The sequence below is a fragment of the Bufo bufo genome, chromosome 7, assembly GCF_905171765.1.
Source record: "Bufo bufo chromosome 7, aBufBuf1.1, whole genome shotgun sequence".
Lineage (NCBI taxonomy): Eukaryota > Metazoa > Chordata > Amphibia > Anura > Bufonidae > Bufo > Bufo bufo.
The window spans coordinates 23542811-23562039 of record NC_053395.1 but is presented as its reverse complement, the minus strand read 5'-3'; the positions used below and the strand labels follow the sequence as shown (position 1 = coordinate 23562039).

At 46.6% G+C, this 19229-nt stretch overlaps 1 protein-coding gene across 1 annotated transcript in view; it reads right to left on the bottom strand.

The window, feature by feature from the left end:
• Positions 1-1859: 1859 nt before the first annotated feature.
• Positions 1860-19229, bottom strand: part of LMF1 (lipase maturation factor 1) — a 215682-nt gene continuing 198312 nt past the window's right edge. Inside the window, exons 10-11 of the mRNA XM_040439943.1 lie at positions 9312-9424; positions 1860-2386 (exon numbers count right to left, since the gene is read on the bottom strand). Coding sequence (XP_040295877.1) covers positions 2200-2386; positions 9312-9424 — 300 coding nt within the window. The 3' untranslated portion in view covers positions 1860-2199. The remainder of the gene's footprint in view (positions 2387-9311; positions 9425-19229) is intronic.

Here is a 19229-nt window from a genome sequence, read left to right as displayed (position 1 = left end):
TCCAGGACTAGGGTTGTCTGACCCCTGGACTTGCCTGGTGAGGCGGTCACTGGCCACTGCATCCAGGTGGAGAATGAAAATGTCTAATTTGTGAATACCCCTTTAATGAATGACCCTTAGCCCTTACAGCCAATCAGATAAGAGGACTCGCTCGTCATCTCTTTTACGTTATGCAACTTTCATATATTCTCTTAGGAGCAAAATTAAAGGGGCGTCCCAGTTTCAGCAAATAAAGTGTATTCGTTGCATGCCATTTTCCGCTACAGTTTCTGAAGCAATGCCTCATGTTTTTCAAGACCTCCGCTTGCTGTCATTCAGGGAGACTCCGCCCTGGCCACGTGATGAACACACAGGTTGCAGTACAGTTGCCACTCTGTCTTGTAATCAGGCGTGCACCTGTGTGTCCATCACGTGACCAGGCCAGCAAGCGGAGATCTTAAAAACCATAAAGCGGTGATATTGGAAAATTGTGAGAGTTGCGGATCGCACCAGTCTCCCACTGAAACGACGGGGCCGACGGACTGGAACGCGTGACCTGCAAGTAATTCACAAGCACCGATGGAAAATAATTCATAGTATCAAAGTTTATTAATTTTGGTCGATGCACTAAAAATCTGAACCATTAATTTTGGATTTTGCTGCAATTTGTAGAAACCTCCATGGATCATAAAACCCTGGCAGATAAGCATGCGGCTAATGGACGGAATTCCAAGCAGACGGCTTTAGGATTTTTATGGTTTGCACAGAACAGAACAGAACAGCTGGGACGTGTTTTGCAGGGAATTCCCGCACATAATACCACTGAGCATTACAGAAAGCAGCAGGTTGCATCGGATGCCGTATCCAACAAATTCACTGTGAGCAATGGCCGGGATCCAGACGTGGCCGTGCAGCAGCCGCCCACTTATGGATAAACCCGCGAGTGTGTATTTTATGGCTCTAGGCAAACTGTTCAGTATCAAAACCGCCTAGAGAAATGCAGAAAACCGGACAGGATGGGACGATCTTCAGCCTGAGAATGTTATACAGGTAGCAGAGCTGAGTTTGTCATACAGGCAGAGCCGAGTATGCTAGGTTTATAGCTGTGGTCAGGGACTACCGCAGAGCCCTTACTCATGTCACCAGACTAGGGGTCAGCAGCCATGGCACCACGGACGATGGTCTGGTAACCTCTGGAACTCGCAGCAGTTAGCTCCTATGGGAGTTCCAGCAACAGCTGAGCAATTGTGCATATTGGGGGTTGTGGTTTCAAAAAAGCTGGAGTTCCAGAGGTTGCTGCACCCTTTACCAGACCATCGTCCACAGTGACAGGGCGCCAGGTAAACAACCAATTGAAACACAAATTCAGCTCTGCTACATCACATACACTACTAAACAAGTGAGCGTTAAAATAACATTAAAGCGAACCTCTGGTTAAAGGAAAAAAAAAAAAAATTCAGATTAGCTGGGGAACGACCAGAAACTTACACGGTGCCCTCCTTTTCATCCTTTTAATTGCAGATACGCTAATTCTCAGGCTCCAAGATGGCGGCACCGCTTCTCAGACTACGTGGTGGTCCAAGACACATCCTGCTTGTCCAGCCCTGCTCTTGGATTGGCCAGCACGGTTCACATGAGCAGCTCTGGCCAATCTAAGTCTGAAAAGCGGTGCGGCCATCTTGGATGAGGAGGCCGGGAATGTGATGGATCTGCAGATAAAAAGGATTCCACCAGGTAAGTCTTCTGTTTGTCACCCAGTTAATGTGAATTTTTTTTTTCTTAAACCGGAGGGTCGCTTTAATTTAAAGTACACATCCACTGATTATTATACATGAATCCAATAAATATCCATTTGCCTATAGATCTGGCTTTTTTTTTTTAAATAAATCACCCAGAACTGCATTTCTCATGATAATTTTGGGACCATGATGCGTTGGTGGCAAAACTTACCATTCAACCTTCTCCAAGCCATGTAACATTCACATGCAGTACCATTTCTCACCAGCGTGTCTGTGAATCCATCTTTTCCATATAAACCAATGCAATAGCGCCCCCACCTATATAATGAAGTGCAGCATATATATATATATATATATATATATATACACCTTTAGTTTAGGAAGCAGTCATTCCCACACCTAAAAGGGGCTTGTGCTTTTGTGTAGAACCTGTACTGAATAACCCTGATGTGCCTATCTCCTGTATAATAGGTTTATACTCTTATTCGTGCTTGCTTGGTGTTGAAGGCAGAGGCCACGACCTAGACTGGAAATATTTATTGAGTCCTTGAAGATTGACAGGTGGAAAGTACGGGCCGATCCTCTTGCGTATCCACCACTTGCCCTCAGCGGAATGTGTACCCCAGATGCGGGTGAATTTGTACCGGAAGTGCTCTCCTCTGATCCACCTGCAGGGGGCGGTAGAAGGAGAAGCATGAATATGAAGAGTTACAGGTTCAAAGGAGACAAGGAGAACGGGTTATGGTAGAGGACTGGTTTGACAAGACTTATTGGGTGACAAACTGGTGCCGTAAGGTCTTCTTCTCACTTCTGTATGGAGGAAGGGAAGTGACAACATGGAACCAGGACTTCATATCAGGGGAAGGTCCACCTTGGCAACCAATGTTCTATCCTATTCCAATTTATCTTAAGATCTGTAAAAATCTCCCACTGTTCTGTGTTTCTATGCAAATCTATTTTGCAAATGTTCTTAATTTTAAAAAAAATCTCCTTTTTGTTTTGTGTAAACAGCTCCTAGGCATGCCTGTGTGTTTCCATGGTAACAGACTACAAGCAAAGCCCCTGTAGTCTGATCCTTCAGCCATATTCCCTTCCATCCATCCCCAGCTTCCTGGTAAGAATTAGATGGGTGGGAGTGTGACAGTGTTATCAGACTACACAGAGTTTGCAGTCTGTTACCATGGAAACACACAGGCATGCCTAGGAGCTGTTTACACAAAACAAAAAGGAGATTTAAAAAAAAAATTAATAACATTTGCAAAATTGCTTAAAATAAAGATCCGGCTGTGAAGGTGAACATGGCCTTTAAGCCCAAACGCAGGGCGCTGTAAAATCTGGACCTAGTCATGATTCAGGCCACGGGAAAAAGCCCCCACAAAAATTTCAAGGGTCGTTCTCCACTTTGGACAGTCCGTACTTGACGATAAGTTGATCACAAAGAGTCCCTCTCCTAGGACCTCCAGCGATCAGCTGTGATCTGTGAGGAAACCTGGCAGAAAGTGTTTCGTTTCCAAACAGCGCCACCACAGGGGAAATAAAGCATTACACAAAGTCCAGTCAAATCAAGGGGATGTCTGTGTAATGCAGGACAGATCGGGTCCTCCAGAGCGAGAGAAGCTCTTTGTATCTGTGCTCCACTATGAGATGAAGATCCGGAACAGAAACCCCCCCCCACCCACCCTTTTAATAAAAGGGTGTTATAGGATTTTTTAACTGTTGACCTGTTCTCTGGATAGGTCATCAGTATCTGATCGGAGGGCGTCCGACACCCAGGACCCCTGACTATCAGTTGTTTCAGAAGGCACCATGCTCACAGTAGTGCCGCAGACTTCTCCAGCTTTTCCTAGCCATGTGACATCACGTTCATTGGTCACATGACCTAGGCGCAGCTCAGCCTCATTGACGTGAATGGGACTGAGCTGCAATACCAAGCACAGCCACTATACAATGTACGGCGCTGTGCTTGGTGAGCAGGGAGAAGGCCGCGGCACTACTGTGAAACAGCTGATCGGCGGGGGGGTCCAGGGTATCAGACCCCCACCAATCTGGGTGGATGAGAATGGGTTTTCTAAACTGGACAAGCCCTTTAAGGCGATAAAAATTCTTTGCCGATTCTGGGAAAGATGGGTGACAACCAACAAGTCTTTCCAAGACTTCGAAATGGCCTACAGCAGGGATGCTCAAGCTGTTGCAAAACTACAATTCCCAGCATGCCTGGACAGCCTACAGCTATTGGCCACAGGTTGAGCATCCCAGGCCTACAGCATAGTGATGGTATGGGATCGGGAACCAGAAAAAGCCCCCTTATGGGGCTTCCATTCCAGTTTCAATTCGGCACACCCAGCTTTCCCAGGTTCCCAATTGTACCCCTGCATAACCGCACCCCAATAACCAAAAACTACTCAAAACTACGGCATTTAAAGGGGAAATTTAAAAATTTCGTCTTTGTGGCTCCGTTGTGCAAGGAAGTGGTTAAACGCGGCGTACTCCATGTTGCCCGGTAGCAGCTGCGAGGGGGCTTTCATGCTCCTATCATATAAGCGGCCGGGTGTTATGACATCTTCCAACTGTACGCGTTAAAAATTAGAAGCAATATTTGAGTTTTTTTTTTTTTTGGTGTGGGGGTAAATCTCACAGACAGCTGTAATTAGTTCCAGAGGGCAACAGCTGTCCCCCCGGCCGAACAGCTGAGAGGTTTTTGGAGGGAAAAACAGGAACTGTGTTTTCTGTCAAAATTAACGACCTGACAAGAGCGGCGAGGGTGGGGAATAAGCCGAAACATGAGTTTTATTATTCCATCCATGCCTTTAATATACGTGATTTGCCTTTTTTTTTTTTATCAGGAGACCTCTTTGTAGGGTTTCCCTCCTAATTGTAAATCAAAGCGAGGACGTCGGGTGGAGAAACATAAATTCATTAAAAGCCATAAAAGCCTCTCACGGTTTTCAGCTCGGGCCTGTTCGCCGCGGATATAAAGTCATCCCAGTGTGTAAAGTCTCCAGCAATTAATAAGCCGATTTTTTTTTTTTTTTTAGATTGAATCTCGCATTTCACCAGAATTCCACTGTGGCCGAGGTGAGATGTTTCGGCAATGGAAAAGCGTGTGTGTGTATCGCCGGTGCTAATAAAACCGCGCCAGGTCAAAGCGACTGGTTAATTGGCGCATTAAATGAGGGGGGAAGGGGGGACACTGTGGGAGTTGGGAAAAAGGAAAAAAAAATATAAAAAGTTCTGTTCAATATGGCCCTGTCTGTATCATAGAGATGCGTGTATACAAGGGGTTCTGTGGGCTGCAGGACTTTCTCTATAAAATGAGCCCTTAAAGGGGGTTTCCACTTTTCTGTAAATAATGAAATAAAAATATAAAATATTCTACAATTTTCAAACCAGCACCTGGATCTGAATACTGTAATTGCATGTCATTAAACATTTTATATAGCCACTGAGCTATTCACTGAAGTTTATCTGTATAGCGCCACCTGCTGGTTGTTGTTTTCTTATTTCTTTGTCCTGCTCAGAGATGGTCGCACATGCTCAGTTTCATCCTTCAACTGCCTCCTGAGCTGTGATAGGGAGAGAGCTGCTGCAGAAAGGACACACCTCCTGAGCTGTGATAGGGAGAGAGCTGCAGCAGAAAGGACACACCTTCCTGAGCTGTGATAGGGAGAGAGCTGCAGCAGAAAGGACACACCTTCCTGAGCTGTGATAGGGAGAGAGCTGCAGCAGATAGAACACACCTTCCTGAGCTGTGATAGGGAGAGAGCTGCAGCAGAAAGGACACACCTTCCTGAGCTGTGATAGAGAGAGAGCTGCAGCAGATAGGACACACCTTCCTGAGCTGTGATAGGGAGAGAGCTGCAGCAGAAAGGACACACCTCCTGAGCTGTGATAGGGAGAGAGCTGCAGCAGATAGGACATGCCAATGAGTTACCAGCTTGGAGATCTCTGGATCCATGTGAGGTACAGGGCTGGTTCTAGCTTTGTTAGAAAGAGATAGTCACCTACTATACAGATTTTCATTTTAATCATGGGGTAACGCCTTTAAAGAATATAGAATTAAATGTTCTGAAACCTACTAATATATTTTGTGTAACAATTTCTCACCATTTTTAAAATCTCTGCTTGCTGTCAGCGAAATAAGAGCACTGATCTAATACTAACCTAGACCTAACGCTTCTCATAGCGGAGGGTTTTGTGACAACTAAATCCAGTCTAGGCAATCGTCTGCGAGTTAAACACATTCGCGACGCTAATCTCTTTCCTGTGCTGATGGTTTGTTACAGTGTATCAGTACAGGTAACAGACTGTATCAGTCTGGAGTCTAGACTGATCACTCACAGAGGTCTGTGTAGATGGGATAGGATACCCTTGTAGCAAACCTTCAGCTGTGAAAGGTATTACAACGGTAGGCATTATCAGCCTCGGGATGGAAAAAAAGAATGCGCCCATTCACTGACAACAAGCAGAGATCTCCAAGATCAAGGAGGAGAAAATACTTTTTTTTCAAAGGGGTTTTCCAAGACTTTTATGCTGATAACCTATCCTCATGATAGATCATCAATATATGATCGTGGGGGTCTGACACCCAGGACCCCCACTGATCAGCTGTTTGAGAAGGCACTGGCGCTCACAGTAGCCCCACAGCTTAGCCAAGGCCAGTGACGTCACATTTATTGGTCACATGGTCTAGGCGCAGCTGAGCCCCATTGAAGTGAATGCTGCAATACCAAGCACAGCCACTACACAAAGTACGGCGCTGTACTCGATGAGCTGAGAGAAGGCAGCGGTGCAACTGCAAGCACCAGTGCTTTTCAAACAGCTGACTGGTGCGGGTCCCGGCTATCGGACCCCCACCGATCAGATACTGATAACCTATCCAGAGGATAGGTCATCAGTATAGAGGTCCAGGAAAACCCCTTTAAGCTAGAGAGCTGCAATATTGTTAGTCCTGGTGACCACAGTGGTGCCTCTACACTCTACAGCATGGAACCTAACAAACAGCTCTTCATATCTCAGCTTCCTGGACCCCCGTGAGTTTGACATGAAGAAGGGGGTTAACTGCAGTCCCTCTTGAATTTTTAGCTTTTCATTAAAATGAATGTCCACCTTTATTTGTTTAAAATCTAACTAGTAATCATCACTATATTTTCTGATACACAGCTCCAAATCCCCTGCATAGTGGTAAAGACACTGAGCTATATGAGAATATTGTGCGTCTTGCTACCACTAGAGGGAGATAAAGTATCTTTCTTATACACTGTGCTTATTGCTTATACACTGTGCAGTGAGCTCCCTCTAGTGGTGGCTTCAGGCAAATGGGATTTTATCATGCAAATATCTATGCAGGGGCTCTGGATCAGAAAAATGGAGCTCATACCACTTCTTACATGACGTTAAAAGGTGGAAATTCCCTGTGACTGCGACACAGTGATATCGCTATGAGCGCTGTCTACAGTCACATACTTATATAAGGTACGGTTAACTGTTTAGGTGCTGCCTCGCCAGGTTCTTTACTCTCGGTAAGTTGACAGGAAGCAGGACTCTTGTGGATTTAATATGTGGGGGAGGTGTAACCTAATCCAGGCTTGGACTTGGCGCTGTCCCAGGCCATGATTATCTGACTTGTTGAGCAGGCCACAGTATTAGGCAATAAAGCAAAATGAACAATAAACTGGAAAGTGCTTTCATTTTTGTGAGTCCTCCGGTAATTCCTTTTTATGTTGCAGTAGCTCCAGTGATAGGGGCTTAAATAGTCCCCCCCTACTGTAACCAGTACACAGACCCTCAGCGGTTGTCGGGCGGTTCTAGCAGAGGAGGACACTGAGCTGGGCTTAAAAGTAGTGGCTTTTTAAATGACAGTTACTTAAAGGGGATGTCAAGTTTAGAAAACCTATTTTCATGCACTCCATTAGGTAATTCTGAGTTAATCGAGGAGATCCTCTGGTTACAAAGAGTGTCTCTCGCTCTGGAGGACCTGACCTGTCCTGCCCTGCACCATACAGATAACCCGCTAATATAAATGGACATTGTGTAATACTTCATGTCCCCTGTGGTGGTGCTGTAAGGAATCTGAACACTTACTGCCAGATCATTCCTACAAATTAGGGCTGATCGCTGGGGATCCCTGCAGGAGACACTTTGTGCAGATCTTATTGTCAGAAGACCCTTCTAAAAAGAAGCAATTGTCTAAATCGGAGGTGCCCTTTAAAGCGTACATGAGTTTTCAAAAAAAGTTTGCATAATGGCTGTGCTTCTTTGTACAACCATAACTGTGAAGGAATAGGTCTTCTTTGGGCTTCCCTAATGTCTTTTTCTGCCATATTATTTCCAGTTTCATCTGCACAGCTAGACGCATTTCACTCAGAAGCAGGGGGTGTCTCCCTTCTGCCAGTATTTTACTGGAGTGACAGGCTTTCTGTTACTTCCCACTATGTTTGTTTTCAACTCTGGAGCTCACAGAACAGACAAGTATGGAGAGATCACACTTAGGGTCCATTCACACGTCCGTAGAATGTGTCCGGATCCGTCCCGCAACGTTGCGGAACGAATCCGGACCCATTCATTTTCTATGGGGCCGGAATGTGCTGTCCGCATCCGCACCTCCGGATCTGCACTTCCGTTCCGCAAAATAATAGAACATGTTCTATTCTTGTCCGCAATTGCAGACAAGAAAAGGCATTTTTTTTATTTATGAGTGCCGGCGATGTGTGGTCCGCAAAATGCCGAACGCACATTGCCGGTGCCCGTGTTTCGCGGATCCGCAAAACACATACGGACGTTTGAATGGACTCTTATCAGGCTTACAATCTCAGCTAGCTCTGGCACGCCCCCACTTCCTCTCTGCCATCTTCTGTGTCTCTGTTACTAGGGACGGACCTTACCTGACAGCAGGCAGTGGACTGCAAATTAGGCGGAAGTGAGAACCCTAGTGGCCATTACTTTTTTCAGGTGGATTCAAGTATATTTTGTAAATTAAGTGATTTCGAAATTTGCTAGTTACATCAGTCTCTGTTAAAGGAAATTGAATTGTGTGAAAGCACAGGGACACTTTAAAGGAAAACTCCAGTCATCACATAATTTTAAACTGATGACCACCCTGGGGAGACTAGAGATGGTCAGGTGGATCGGGGTGGAGCTTAGTTGTCACATGACTGTGTACATCTACTAGCTGGTGAGCTATAGCTGACACATTTTCTGGTGTAGATAGCTGACTGTAGGAGCAGCCGACTCCTAGATGAGTAGATCACCCTATGATACACTCAGGAGATAATTCCATCACATGTGTTTCCTCTCATGCTGCTACAATGTGGAAACTTTACTGTAACAGAGAATATGGAGCACCAAGCTTTTAACATGGGAAGACACAGATGCAAAAAAAGTAAAAATATTTGAGTGGAGATTTCCGTATAAGGATGGAGGATAAATCCTGATTCGAAGATGCGATTTAGAAAAAAAAAAATAAATCACTTGCAGTACCACTTTCCAGCACTTGGAGCAGCAAATCCATTTCAATTAGACTGAAGATAATAGCTAGAGATAATATTGATATAAGTTTTATAATATAAAATATCCTGCTGCTCACAAGACACTTACCTCGGGGGTCCTTTCTCCTGGAAGGGGTTGAAAGCCAGAAGTGAAGTTGCTGTGGGTTCATTAGCTAATAGCTTCCCAGCAAGATGTATTATCCATTCATTCTGTTCATAGGTCTGCCATGGAAGGAGAACACATGAGATACAGCAGCCTCAGTCATGTCAAAAACACTGCTAAAATACTAAAATAAATTCTGAAAAATTACCTAAAAGATAAATCTATGATGAATGAACTATAACGACTTCCATTCAAATAAAATGACTAATTTTCAGGCTGTAATTGACTGCAAAGGATTTGCAACCAAGTATTAAAAAGTGAAAGTTTGATTTATGATTATTATTCTGTCCCATTACTTTTGGCCCCTTAACAAGTGGGAGGCACATATGCAAACTGTTGTAATTCCTGCACCGTTCACCTGATTTGGATGTAAATACCCTCAAATTAAAGCTGACAGTCTGCAGGTAAAGCACATCTTGTTTGTTTCATTTCAAATCCATTGTGGTGGTGTATAGAGCCAAAAATGTTAGAATTGTGTCGATGTCCCAATATTTAGGGACCTGACTGTATGTGTGTGTATATATATATATATACACACACTCACCTAAAGAATTATTAGTGCCCCCATACTAATACGGTGTTGGACCCCCTTTTGCCTTCAGAACTGCCTTAATTCTACGTGGCATTGATTCCACAAGGTGCTGATGGCATTCTTTAGAAATGTTGGCCCATATTGATAGGATAGCATCTTGCAGTTAATGGAGATTTGAGGGATGCAAATCCAGGGCACGAAGCTCCCGTTCCACCACATCCCAAAGATGCTCTATTGGGTTGAGATCTGGTGACTGTGGGGCCATTTTAGTACAGTGAACTCATTGTCATGTTCAAGAAACCAATGTGAAATGATTGGAGCTTTGTGACATGGTGCATTATCCTGCTGGAAGTAGCCATCAGAGGATGGATTCATGTTCTCATTCTGTTTACGCCAAATTCGGACTCTACCATTTGAATGTCTCAACAGAAATCGAGACTCATCAGACCAGGCAACATTTTTCCAGTCTTCAACAGTCCAATTTTGGTGAGCTCGTGCAAATTGTAGCCTCTTTTTCCTATTTGTAGTGGAGATGAGTGGTACCCGGTGGGGTCTTCTGCTGTTGTAGCCCATCCGTCCTCAAGGTTGTGCGTGTTGTGGCTTCACAAATGCTTTGCTGCAGACCTCGGTTGTAACGAGTGGTTATTTCAGTCAACGTTGCTCTTCTATCAGCTTGAATCAGTCGGCCCATTCTCCTCTGACCTCTAGCATCCACAAGGCATTTTCACCCACAGGACGGCCGCATACTGGATGTTTTTCCCTTTTCACACCATTCTTTGTAAACCCTAGAAATGGTTGTGCGTGAAAATCCCAGTAACTGAGCAGATTGTGAAATACTCAGACCGGCCCGTCTGGCACCAACAACCATTCCACGCTCAAAATTGCTTAAATCACCTTTCTTTCCCATTCTGACATTCAGTTTGGAGTTCAGGAGATTGTCTTGACCAGGACCACCCCCTAAATGCATTGAAGCAACTGCCATGTGATTGGTTGACCAGATAATTGCATTAATGAGAAATAGAACAGGTGTTCCTAATAATTCTTTAGGTGAGTGTATATACTGAGGTGATCTTCAATAAAGGGAGTTCCTCTTTTACCCTCAACATAGAGTGGCATCTCATGTGTGGGGGAACAGCTATATTTACTCTGGGGATTGCTATCGGTATTATACTCCCCTGGGATTACAACACGGTTCTACCCACTGGAAGTTGGATCCTGGTCTTGGGCCCAGGGTGGGTGGAAGATGGCGAGACATCAACCAAGCTGCGGCGGTTCGTGGGGTCGGCAGTGATTACGGTGTCAAGTGGAGTGCTTGGAGCCCTCAGGAAGCACTAGGAGCATCCATCAACGGAGGTACCCAGTCGGTGTGCCAGGAGATTCGTTACACCTACCAATCACCATGATATTTTATTCTTTTTATTTGCATTACAGGCTGCGCATTACTTTTCTGCAAAGAAACGGTGTCCATGACCGGCAGAAGACTTCTTCTACTCTAAACAGATCTACAGAGCACACAGTGCCCATGACCGGCAGACAACTCCAGGTCTATAGAGAGCACATAGTGCCCATGACCAGCAGACAACTCCAGGTCTATAGAGCGCACATAGTGCCCATGACCAGCAGACAACTCCAGGTCTATAGAGCGCACAGTGCCCATGACCGGAAGACAACTCCAGGTCTATAGAGCGTACAGTGTCCATGACCGGAAGACAACTCCAGGTCTATAGAGAGCACATAGTGCCCATGACCAGCAGACAACTCCAGGTCTATAGAGCGCACAGTGCCCATGACCGGAAGACAACTCCAGGTCTATAGAGCGCACAGTGCCCATGACCGGAAGACAACTCCAGGTCTATAGAGAGCACATAATGCCCATGACCAGCAGACAACTCCAGGTCTATAGAGAGCACATAGTGCCCATGACCGGAAGACAACTCCAGGTCTATAGAGAGCACATAGTGCCCATGACCAGCAGACAACTCCAGGTCTATAGAGCGCACAGTGCCCATGACCAGCAGACAACTCCAGGTCTATAGAGCGCACAGTGCCCATGACCAGCAGACAACTCCAGGTCTATAGAGCGCACAGTGCCCATGACCAGCAGACAACTCCAGGTCTATAGAGGTCACAGTGTCCATGACCAGCAGACAACTCCAGGTCTATAGAGGTCACAGTGCCCATGACCGGCAGGCGATACCAGGTCTATAGAACACATAGTGCCCATGACCGGAAAACAACTCCAGATCTATAGAGAGAGTACAGTGTCCATGACCGGCAGACAACTCCAGGTCTATAGAGCGCACAGTGTCCATGACCGGCAGACAACTCCAGGTCTATAGAGAGCACATAGTGCCCATGACCAGCAGACAACTCCAGGTCTATAGAGCGCACATAGTGCCCATGACCAGCAGACAACTCCAGGTCTATAGAGCGCACAGTGCCCATGACCGGAAGACAACTCCAGGTCTATAGAGCGCACAGTGTCCATGACCGGAAGACAACTCCAGGTCTATAGAGAGCACATAGTGCCCATGACCAGCAGACAACTCCAGGTCTATAGAGCGCACAGTGCCCATGACCGGAAGACAACTCCAGGTCTATAGAGCGCACAGTGCCCATGACCGGAAGACAACTCCAGGTCTATAGAGAGCACATAGTGCCCATGACCGGAAGACAACTCCAGGTCTATAGAGAGCACATAGTGCCCATGACCAGCAGACAACTCCAGGTCTATAGAGCACATAGTGCCCATGACCAGCAGACAACTCCAGGTCTATAGAGCGCACAGTGCCCATGACCAGCAGACAACTCCAGGTCTATAGAGGTCACAGTGCCCATGACCAGCAGACAACTCCAGGTCTATAGAGGTCACAGTGCCCATGACCGGCAGGCGATACCAGGTCTATAGAACACATAGTGCCCATGACCGGAAAACAACTCCAGATCTATAGAGAGAGTACAGTGTCCATGACCGGCAGACAACTCCAGGTCTATAGAGCGCACAGTGTCCATGACCGGCAGACAACTCCTGCTGCAGCTCACATGCAATAGACAGTTCTATAATGTGTACAGCCATCTGTGAATATCATTAGACATTTCTATGGATACAGAGCACAGCTTGACAACAGCAGCTTGTGGAGTGTTTGGAGTATAATACGGTACGCTCACACATATACACTGAATTGCTGTAATTCCCTACATGGGCTTCAGTTCTCTCTTCCTCCCTCTCTATAAAGCATTTAATATATGTGTAGCACCAGGCGGCCTGGGAATAGTCTCACAAACTAGACAACAGAGAGACCTTATTATCAGAGCCTGTTATACCACATGTTCTTTGGCAAGAGCTTAACGTATCATTAAAGTAAGCGCCACCTGGTGGTCAGCGCAGGCCATTACATGAGCACATAGCACCTGGTGTAAATAACATGCCGCCCGCTGCAGTTTCTGCTTCAGCGAGTACCAATAATGTATTAAATTTCATTTTTATTTCCAAATAAACCTTCATTTCCTCCCATTTTCTCTGCGCTCTTACCCGCCTGCTTACATCATAGTGATGTGCTGCAGATCTTGCCCAGAGACATACGGGGCCTCATGTGCCGTGGCAGGGTTGGTATGCCTCCTGCCAGTTTTTCCCCCATTTGGGGGCGAATGACTCACACCGAGCCCGCTCCCTGTGGGCATACGGAAGCGAGTGCCAGTTCTGCAGACAAGGAGACGTGTTTACGGCCGGAGCAGATTCCCTTGCTGATTCATGGAGACACAGCTATGGACTGGTTCTCAGTGTGGGATATGTGTCAGGGCGCTGCCCATGGTGCCGCCGACATTTGCTCCTCGACTAGTTTACGACGTGACTCCGGCTTCTTACTTTCCACACCAGTAGTTTGGGCAGAGGCGTTAGCGCTGCTTCTTGCTAGGTGGAGGCTACTGCCAACTTTTAGCCATGGACATCGGTTGGCTAAAAGCTAGGGGATCGCCCGAGAGACTGGCATCCTCTGCAAGGATAATGGCCGTGCCTAGTGATGCAACAGCGAGGCCTGGCACAAGGCCTGTAATCATTCCCTACAGGAGGTTAACCCCTTCCCAACCTATACATGGAGGATGACACTGTAAGGCCTCTTTCACACGGGCATTGCGGGAAAAGGTGCGGGTGCGTTGCGGGAACACGCACGATTTTTCCGCGCGAGTGCAAAACATTGTAATGCGTTTTGCACTCGCGTGAGAAAAATCGCGCATGTTTGGTACTCAAACCGAACTTCTTCACAGAAGTTCGGGCTTGGGATCGGTGTTCTGTAGATTGTATTATTTTCCCTTACAACATGGTTATAAGGGAAAATAATAGCATTCTGAATACAGAATGCATAGTAAAATAGGGCTGGAGGGGTTAAAAATAAATAAATAAATAAATAAAAATTTACTCACCTTAATCCACTTGATCGCGCAGCCCGGCATCTCCTTCTGTCTTCATCTTAGATGTGCAGCAATAGGACCTGTGGTGACGTCACTCCGGTCATCACATGATCCATCACATGATCTTTTACCATGGTGATGGATCATGTGATGACCGGAGTGACGTCACCACAGGTCCTGTTGCTGTACAGCTAAGATGAAGACAGAAGGAGATGCCGGGCTTCGCGATCAAGTGGATTAAGGTGAGTAAATTATTATTATTATTTTTTTTTTTTTAACCCCTCCAGCGCTATTTTACTATGCATTCTGCATTCAGAATGCTATTATTTTCCCTTATAACCATGTTAAAAGGGAAAATAATAATGATCGGGTCCCCATCCCGATTGTCTCCTAGCAACCGTGCATGAAAATCGCACCGCATCCGCACTTGATTGCGGATGCTTGCGATTTTCACGCAACCCCATTCACTTCTATGGGGCCTGCGTTGCATGAAAAACGCAGAATATAGAGCATGCTGCGATTTTCACGAAACGCACAAGTGATGTGTGAAAATCACCGCTCATGTGAACAGCCCAATAGAAATGAATGGGTCGGAATTCAGTGCGGGTGCAATGCGTTCAACTCACCGTGTGAAAGGGGCCGTGTGAAAGGGGCCTAAGAAATAGCCCTGGCAAAGCAAATTTAATTAATGGATTTAAAAGGAGTGGTCTTTTTCTGCAGAGCTCCCCTTTAATGTTCCTGCACCCACAAGAACAAATAGGGAAACCCTGGTTTGAACTCCAGTTAGAGGACGGTAAAATAAAGCTGGAATGTCCGATAAAAAGCAATTCGTTTTTAATGTCCTCAATTTTCTTAAAGGGGTAGTCTAACTTCAGCAGATGACATTTGTCATGTAGAGAAAGTTAATACAAGGCACTTACTAATGTATAGTGATTGTCCATGTTGCCTCCTTTGCTGGCTGGATTCATTTTTCCATCACATTATACACTGCTCGTTTTCATGGTTACGACCACCCTGCAATCCATTAGTGGTGGTCGTACTTGCACACTACGGGAAAAAGCATCAGCCTTTCTGGACCGTGGAAGCTCACATAGGCCAAGTTCTTTTTCCTATAGTGTGCAAGCACGGTCACCGCTGATGGATTGTAGGGTGGTCGTAACCATGGAAACGAGAAGTGTATAATGTGATGGAAAAATGAATCCAGCCAGCAAAGGAAGCAATATGGACAATCACAATACATTAGTAAGTGCCTTGTATTAACTTTCTCTACATGACAAATGTTATTTGCTGAAGCGACACAACCCCTTTAAAAGGGTTGTCAAGTTTAGAATCCTTATCTCTTGGTCAGAGTGGTTGTAAAGATCATCTCTCAATCTGGAGGACCCGTCCTGTATAACACAGTGTAATGCTTCATCTGCCCTCTGGGGGTGCTGCAGGGAAACCAAACATAGGGGGAGATTTATCATCTGCCTTGCGCCTGAAAAGTTACATTAAAAAGTCGCAAACGATGTGTTTGTAACTATTTAAACACAACTTTTTTTTTTCAAACTAGTCTCATCATCCGGTTTTTACGCCACTTAAAGAGGGCGTGGCAAGGGCAGGAAGGGGGCGTGACCAGCACCAACGACAAATTTGTCTTCAATTACGCCAGTTTTCTGGTGCAAATGATGCCAGAAATCTACGGCAGCTCTGAGCCGATGTAGATTTCTGTTTAGGCGCACGGACTGCAGCTCGTCATAAATTAGATGCATCTTCCGCCAGCGCAGGTCTTGATATATCTCCCCCTTAGTGCCAGGTCTCACCACATACGATGAAGGTCCCAGCAGGTGGGCACCTTGGGATCAGCTTAAGGGATCCTTCCAATGAGTGAGAACTAACTGTCCAAAGTGAAGAACCCCTTTAAGAGGTGTACAAAATGCGCCCCCCAAACATGTCCTATTATTGTCCACATTACGGGCAAGGATAGGACTGTTCTATTAGGGGCCGGCTGTTCCGTTCCGCAAAATACGGAATGCACACGGACGTCTTCCGTATTTTTTGTGGATCTGTTTTTTTGCGGGCTGCAAAATACATACGGTCGTGTGCATGAGCTCTAAAGGAGATTAAACTTTCACATGCTTTTGTGTTTCAATTCCTGACTATTTCCGAGATCTCTGCTTGCTGTGTGCAAATGAAAACAACCTTAATCACGCCCAGAGGCTGAAAACCCATCCTGACCTAATACTTCTCACAGCTGAGCGTTTGCTACATTTGCATCCAGTCCAGACAACCCTCTGTGAGCCAAACTGCCTGCTCTCCGGGCTGATACATTTTACCGGCACTGATACATTGTAACAAACCAGCACAGATGTGTGGCTGCTGCCTCTGACTGACAGGCTGTAACAAATCCTCAGCAGTGTGACAACACAGGAAACAGTGACTGCTTCACTTTGCTGACAGCAAGCAGAGATCTTGCAAATGCCTGGGAAAGGGAACGCAAAGCAATATTAGAAATTTGCAGGACTTTCATTGCAATAGAGGAGTGGGGGAAGGCGGCACATTGCGACGGCTCCTCTGCAGTCTACAGTAATGAGACTTGCAATGGTACAGGCATGGAGCTACAGCAGGGAATCGCTCACCAAGCAATTCCCTAATATATTGGTGGCATTATGGGTTCTGTAGGACCATACACGGCCGGAGGCTCCCGTCACATTGGCGGCAGCAGGCGGTATACCAGTGGTGCCCGCGGACCGCTTATTTCCCTACAGATGGACTCCATTATTGACGAGGGGACGCTACAATGTGTGAACTGCGCTGTGTAAATCCCAGAGCGGGGGGTCCCGGGCAGTCAGGGTGGTGCGGCAGCGCTCAGATGCTGCTGGCTTGTGTCAGGATGTGAGGTGTGAATTCGACTGGCAGAAGGCGAGACGTGAAACACTAGTGCATTGTTCTGAGCGCACGTTCCTGACCGGCAGCGGCAATCCCTGCCCCGTGCACGACCATCCGGCCTGGATCTCAGCCTCTGGGGGGCTGCAGGAGCTGGGCTCCCTTCAGGGGTCCCGAAATCTGCTTCCACATGCCCGGGCTTGTGTCGATAAAGCTTGAGAAGTTCTGAAGCTTGGAAAGTTCTCCGTGTTTCTAGCTCTTGTTACTCTAGATCTCTGCTTGCACGCAGTGAATTGCAGCTCGGCGACAATGTATCAAGGAGCCTGATGTGATCAGGACGGCTTTTCGATACCAGATCGGTTCACTGACATCAAGCAGGGATCATGAAAAGCTTGAAAAAAACTATATGCTGCTGTTTGTCAGTAACATCTGTGTCTGGGGAAGATGGGTGGCAACCAGTATGGCCTCCAATCCCACGGGTGATGTCACCCAGCTTTCCTATCACCCATACTGGTAAATCTGCCTCATTATGCAGTGATATTGAAGCAGGGGATTTATCCTTACATGAACAGGTTAAATGTGCCATTCAGGAGCCCAGGAAAGTTGGGTGACAACCCCTGTAGAGTCACTGCATAATTAGGCAAGGTGAGCAGTCCTGGCAGCCATATTGGTTGTCACCCAGCTTTCCTGGACTCCTGAATGGCAAATCTAATCTAGTTATGCAATATGACATTCCCTGCATTAAGAATTATAGAAAAGCTGGGTGACAACCCTGGGACGGCTGGGAATGGAGGCCATACCGGTTGTCGCCCAGCTTTCTTGGACTCCTGAATGGCGGATCTAACCTGTCCATGTAAGGATACATCCCCTGCTTCAGTATCCCTACATAAAGTGACTGATTTACCATTAAGGATTATGGGAAAGCTGGGTGACAACCCTAAAGAGACTGGGAATGAAGGCCATATTGGTTGTCACCCAGCTTCTCTAGACTTCTGAATGGCAAATCTAACCCAGTTACATAGTGTCATATTACCTACAGGTTTACCGCTAAGGGTTACAGGAAAGTGCCATGGGGGGGGGGGAGGCACCCAGCTTTCCCAGGAGCAGACGTAACTATGGCTGAATATTACATACAGGCTGAAGCTGGTGAATCACTGGAGGAACAGTCACAAACGCAGAAGGAAACTGTATTCTGGGCTATGTGCCATGCAGAATGCCAATAATGCCTCTATGGGGCCCTTGAGAAGAAGGGGCCCAGCACTTCACCCCTTGCTATGGCATGGGAAGGGGGCCACCACCCCTGGGTAGCAGGGGTTTACTGCACTTACCCTTCATTTCCATATAACAGACCACGTCCACATACGCTGTGACGGTGCCAACCAGTGACTGGCACAGTGACACGACACCCCAGAGCTGCAGAAACGAGTAGCTGTGGCTAAATATTTTTCTTGCACACGCCCGGCCATGCCCGCTGCCATTAATCTAACACCCCCCTCCCCCCAGCATGTCGGTCTCCCCTGGGTGCCAGCTGCCCGCTGCCTTTTTGACTGTAAACACCGGACGATCTGTTATTACTGGACGCGGCCCTGCATAGTAAATACCAGCGACTTCCACTCACCGCGCCTCCGCCCGGGATTTATTTAACCCTTTCTCCAAATAGAAGGGGTCCCGACGTCTACTAAAGTGCACTTCCCCTTTAAATATTCTAATCTGTTCCTGGGAAAGTTGGGTGGCCCCTACGTGGGTCGTGCCCCAGCTTTACTGTATGGTACATCCTCATACATAACCAGGCAGATGTGCCATTCATTACCTGGGAAAGCTGGGTGAAATTCCCTTGTAGGATTGTAGGGCATATCACAATCACTGGCCTCCGGTTTACATGGACCCAGCTTTCCCAGGGACAGAAATACAGTGATATTGGGGTGGGGGGCATAGCACCAGTCATTCGGTAATCTGAAAAGGCTGGGTGAGAGCCACCACATAGAGAGGGATAACCCAGCTTTCCTGGACTCCTGAACAGCACTGGTAATGCAGAGAAATGAAGGGGTGGTGGGATATAC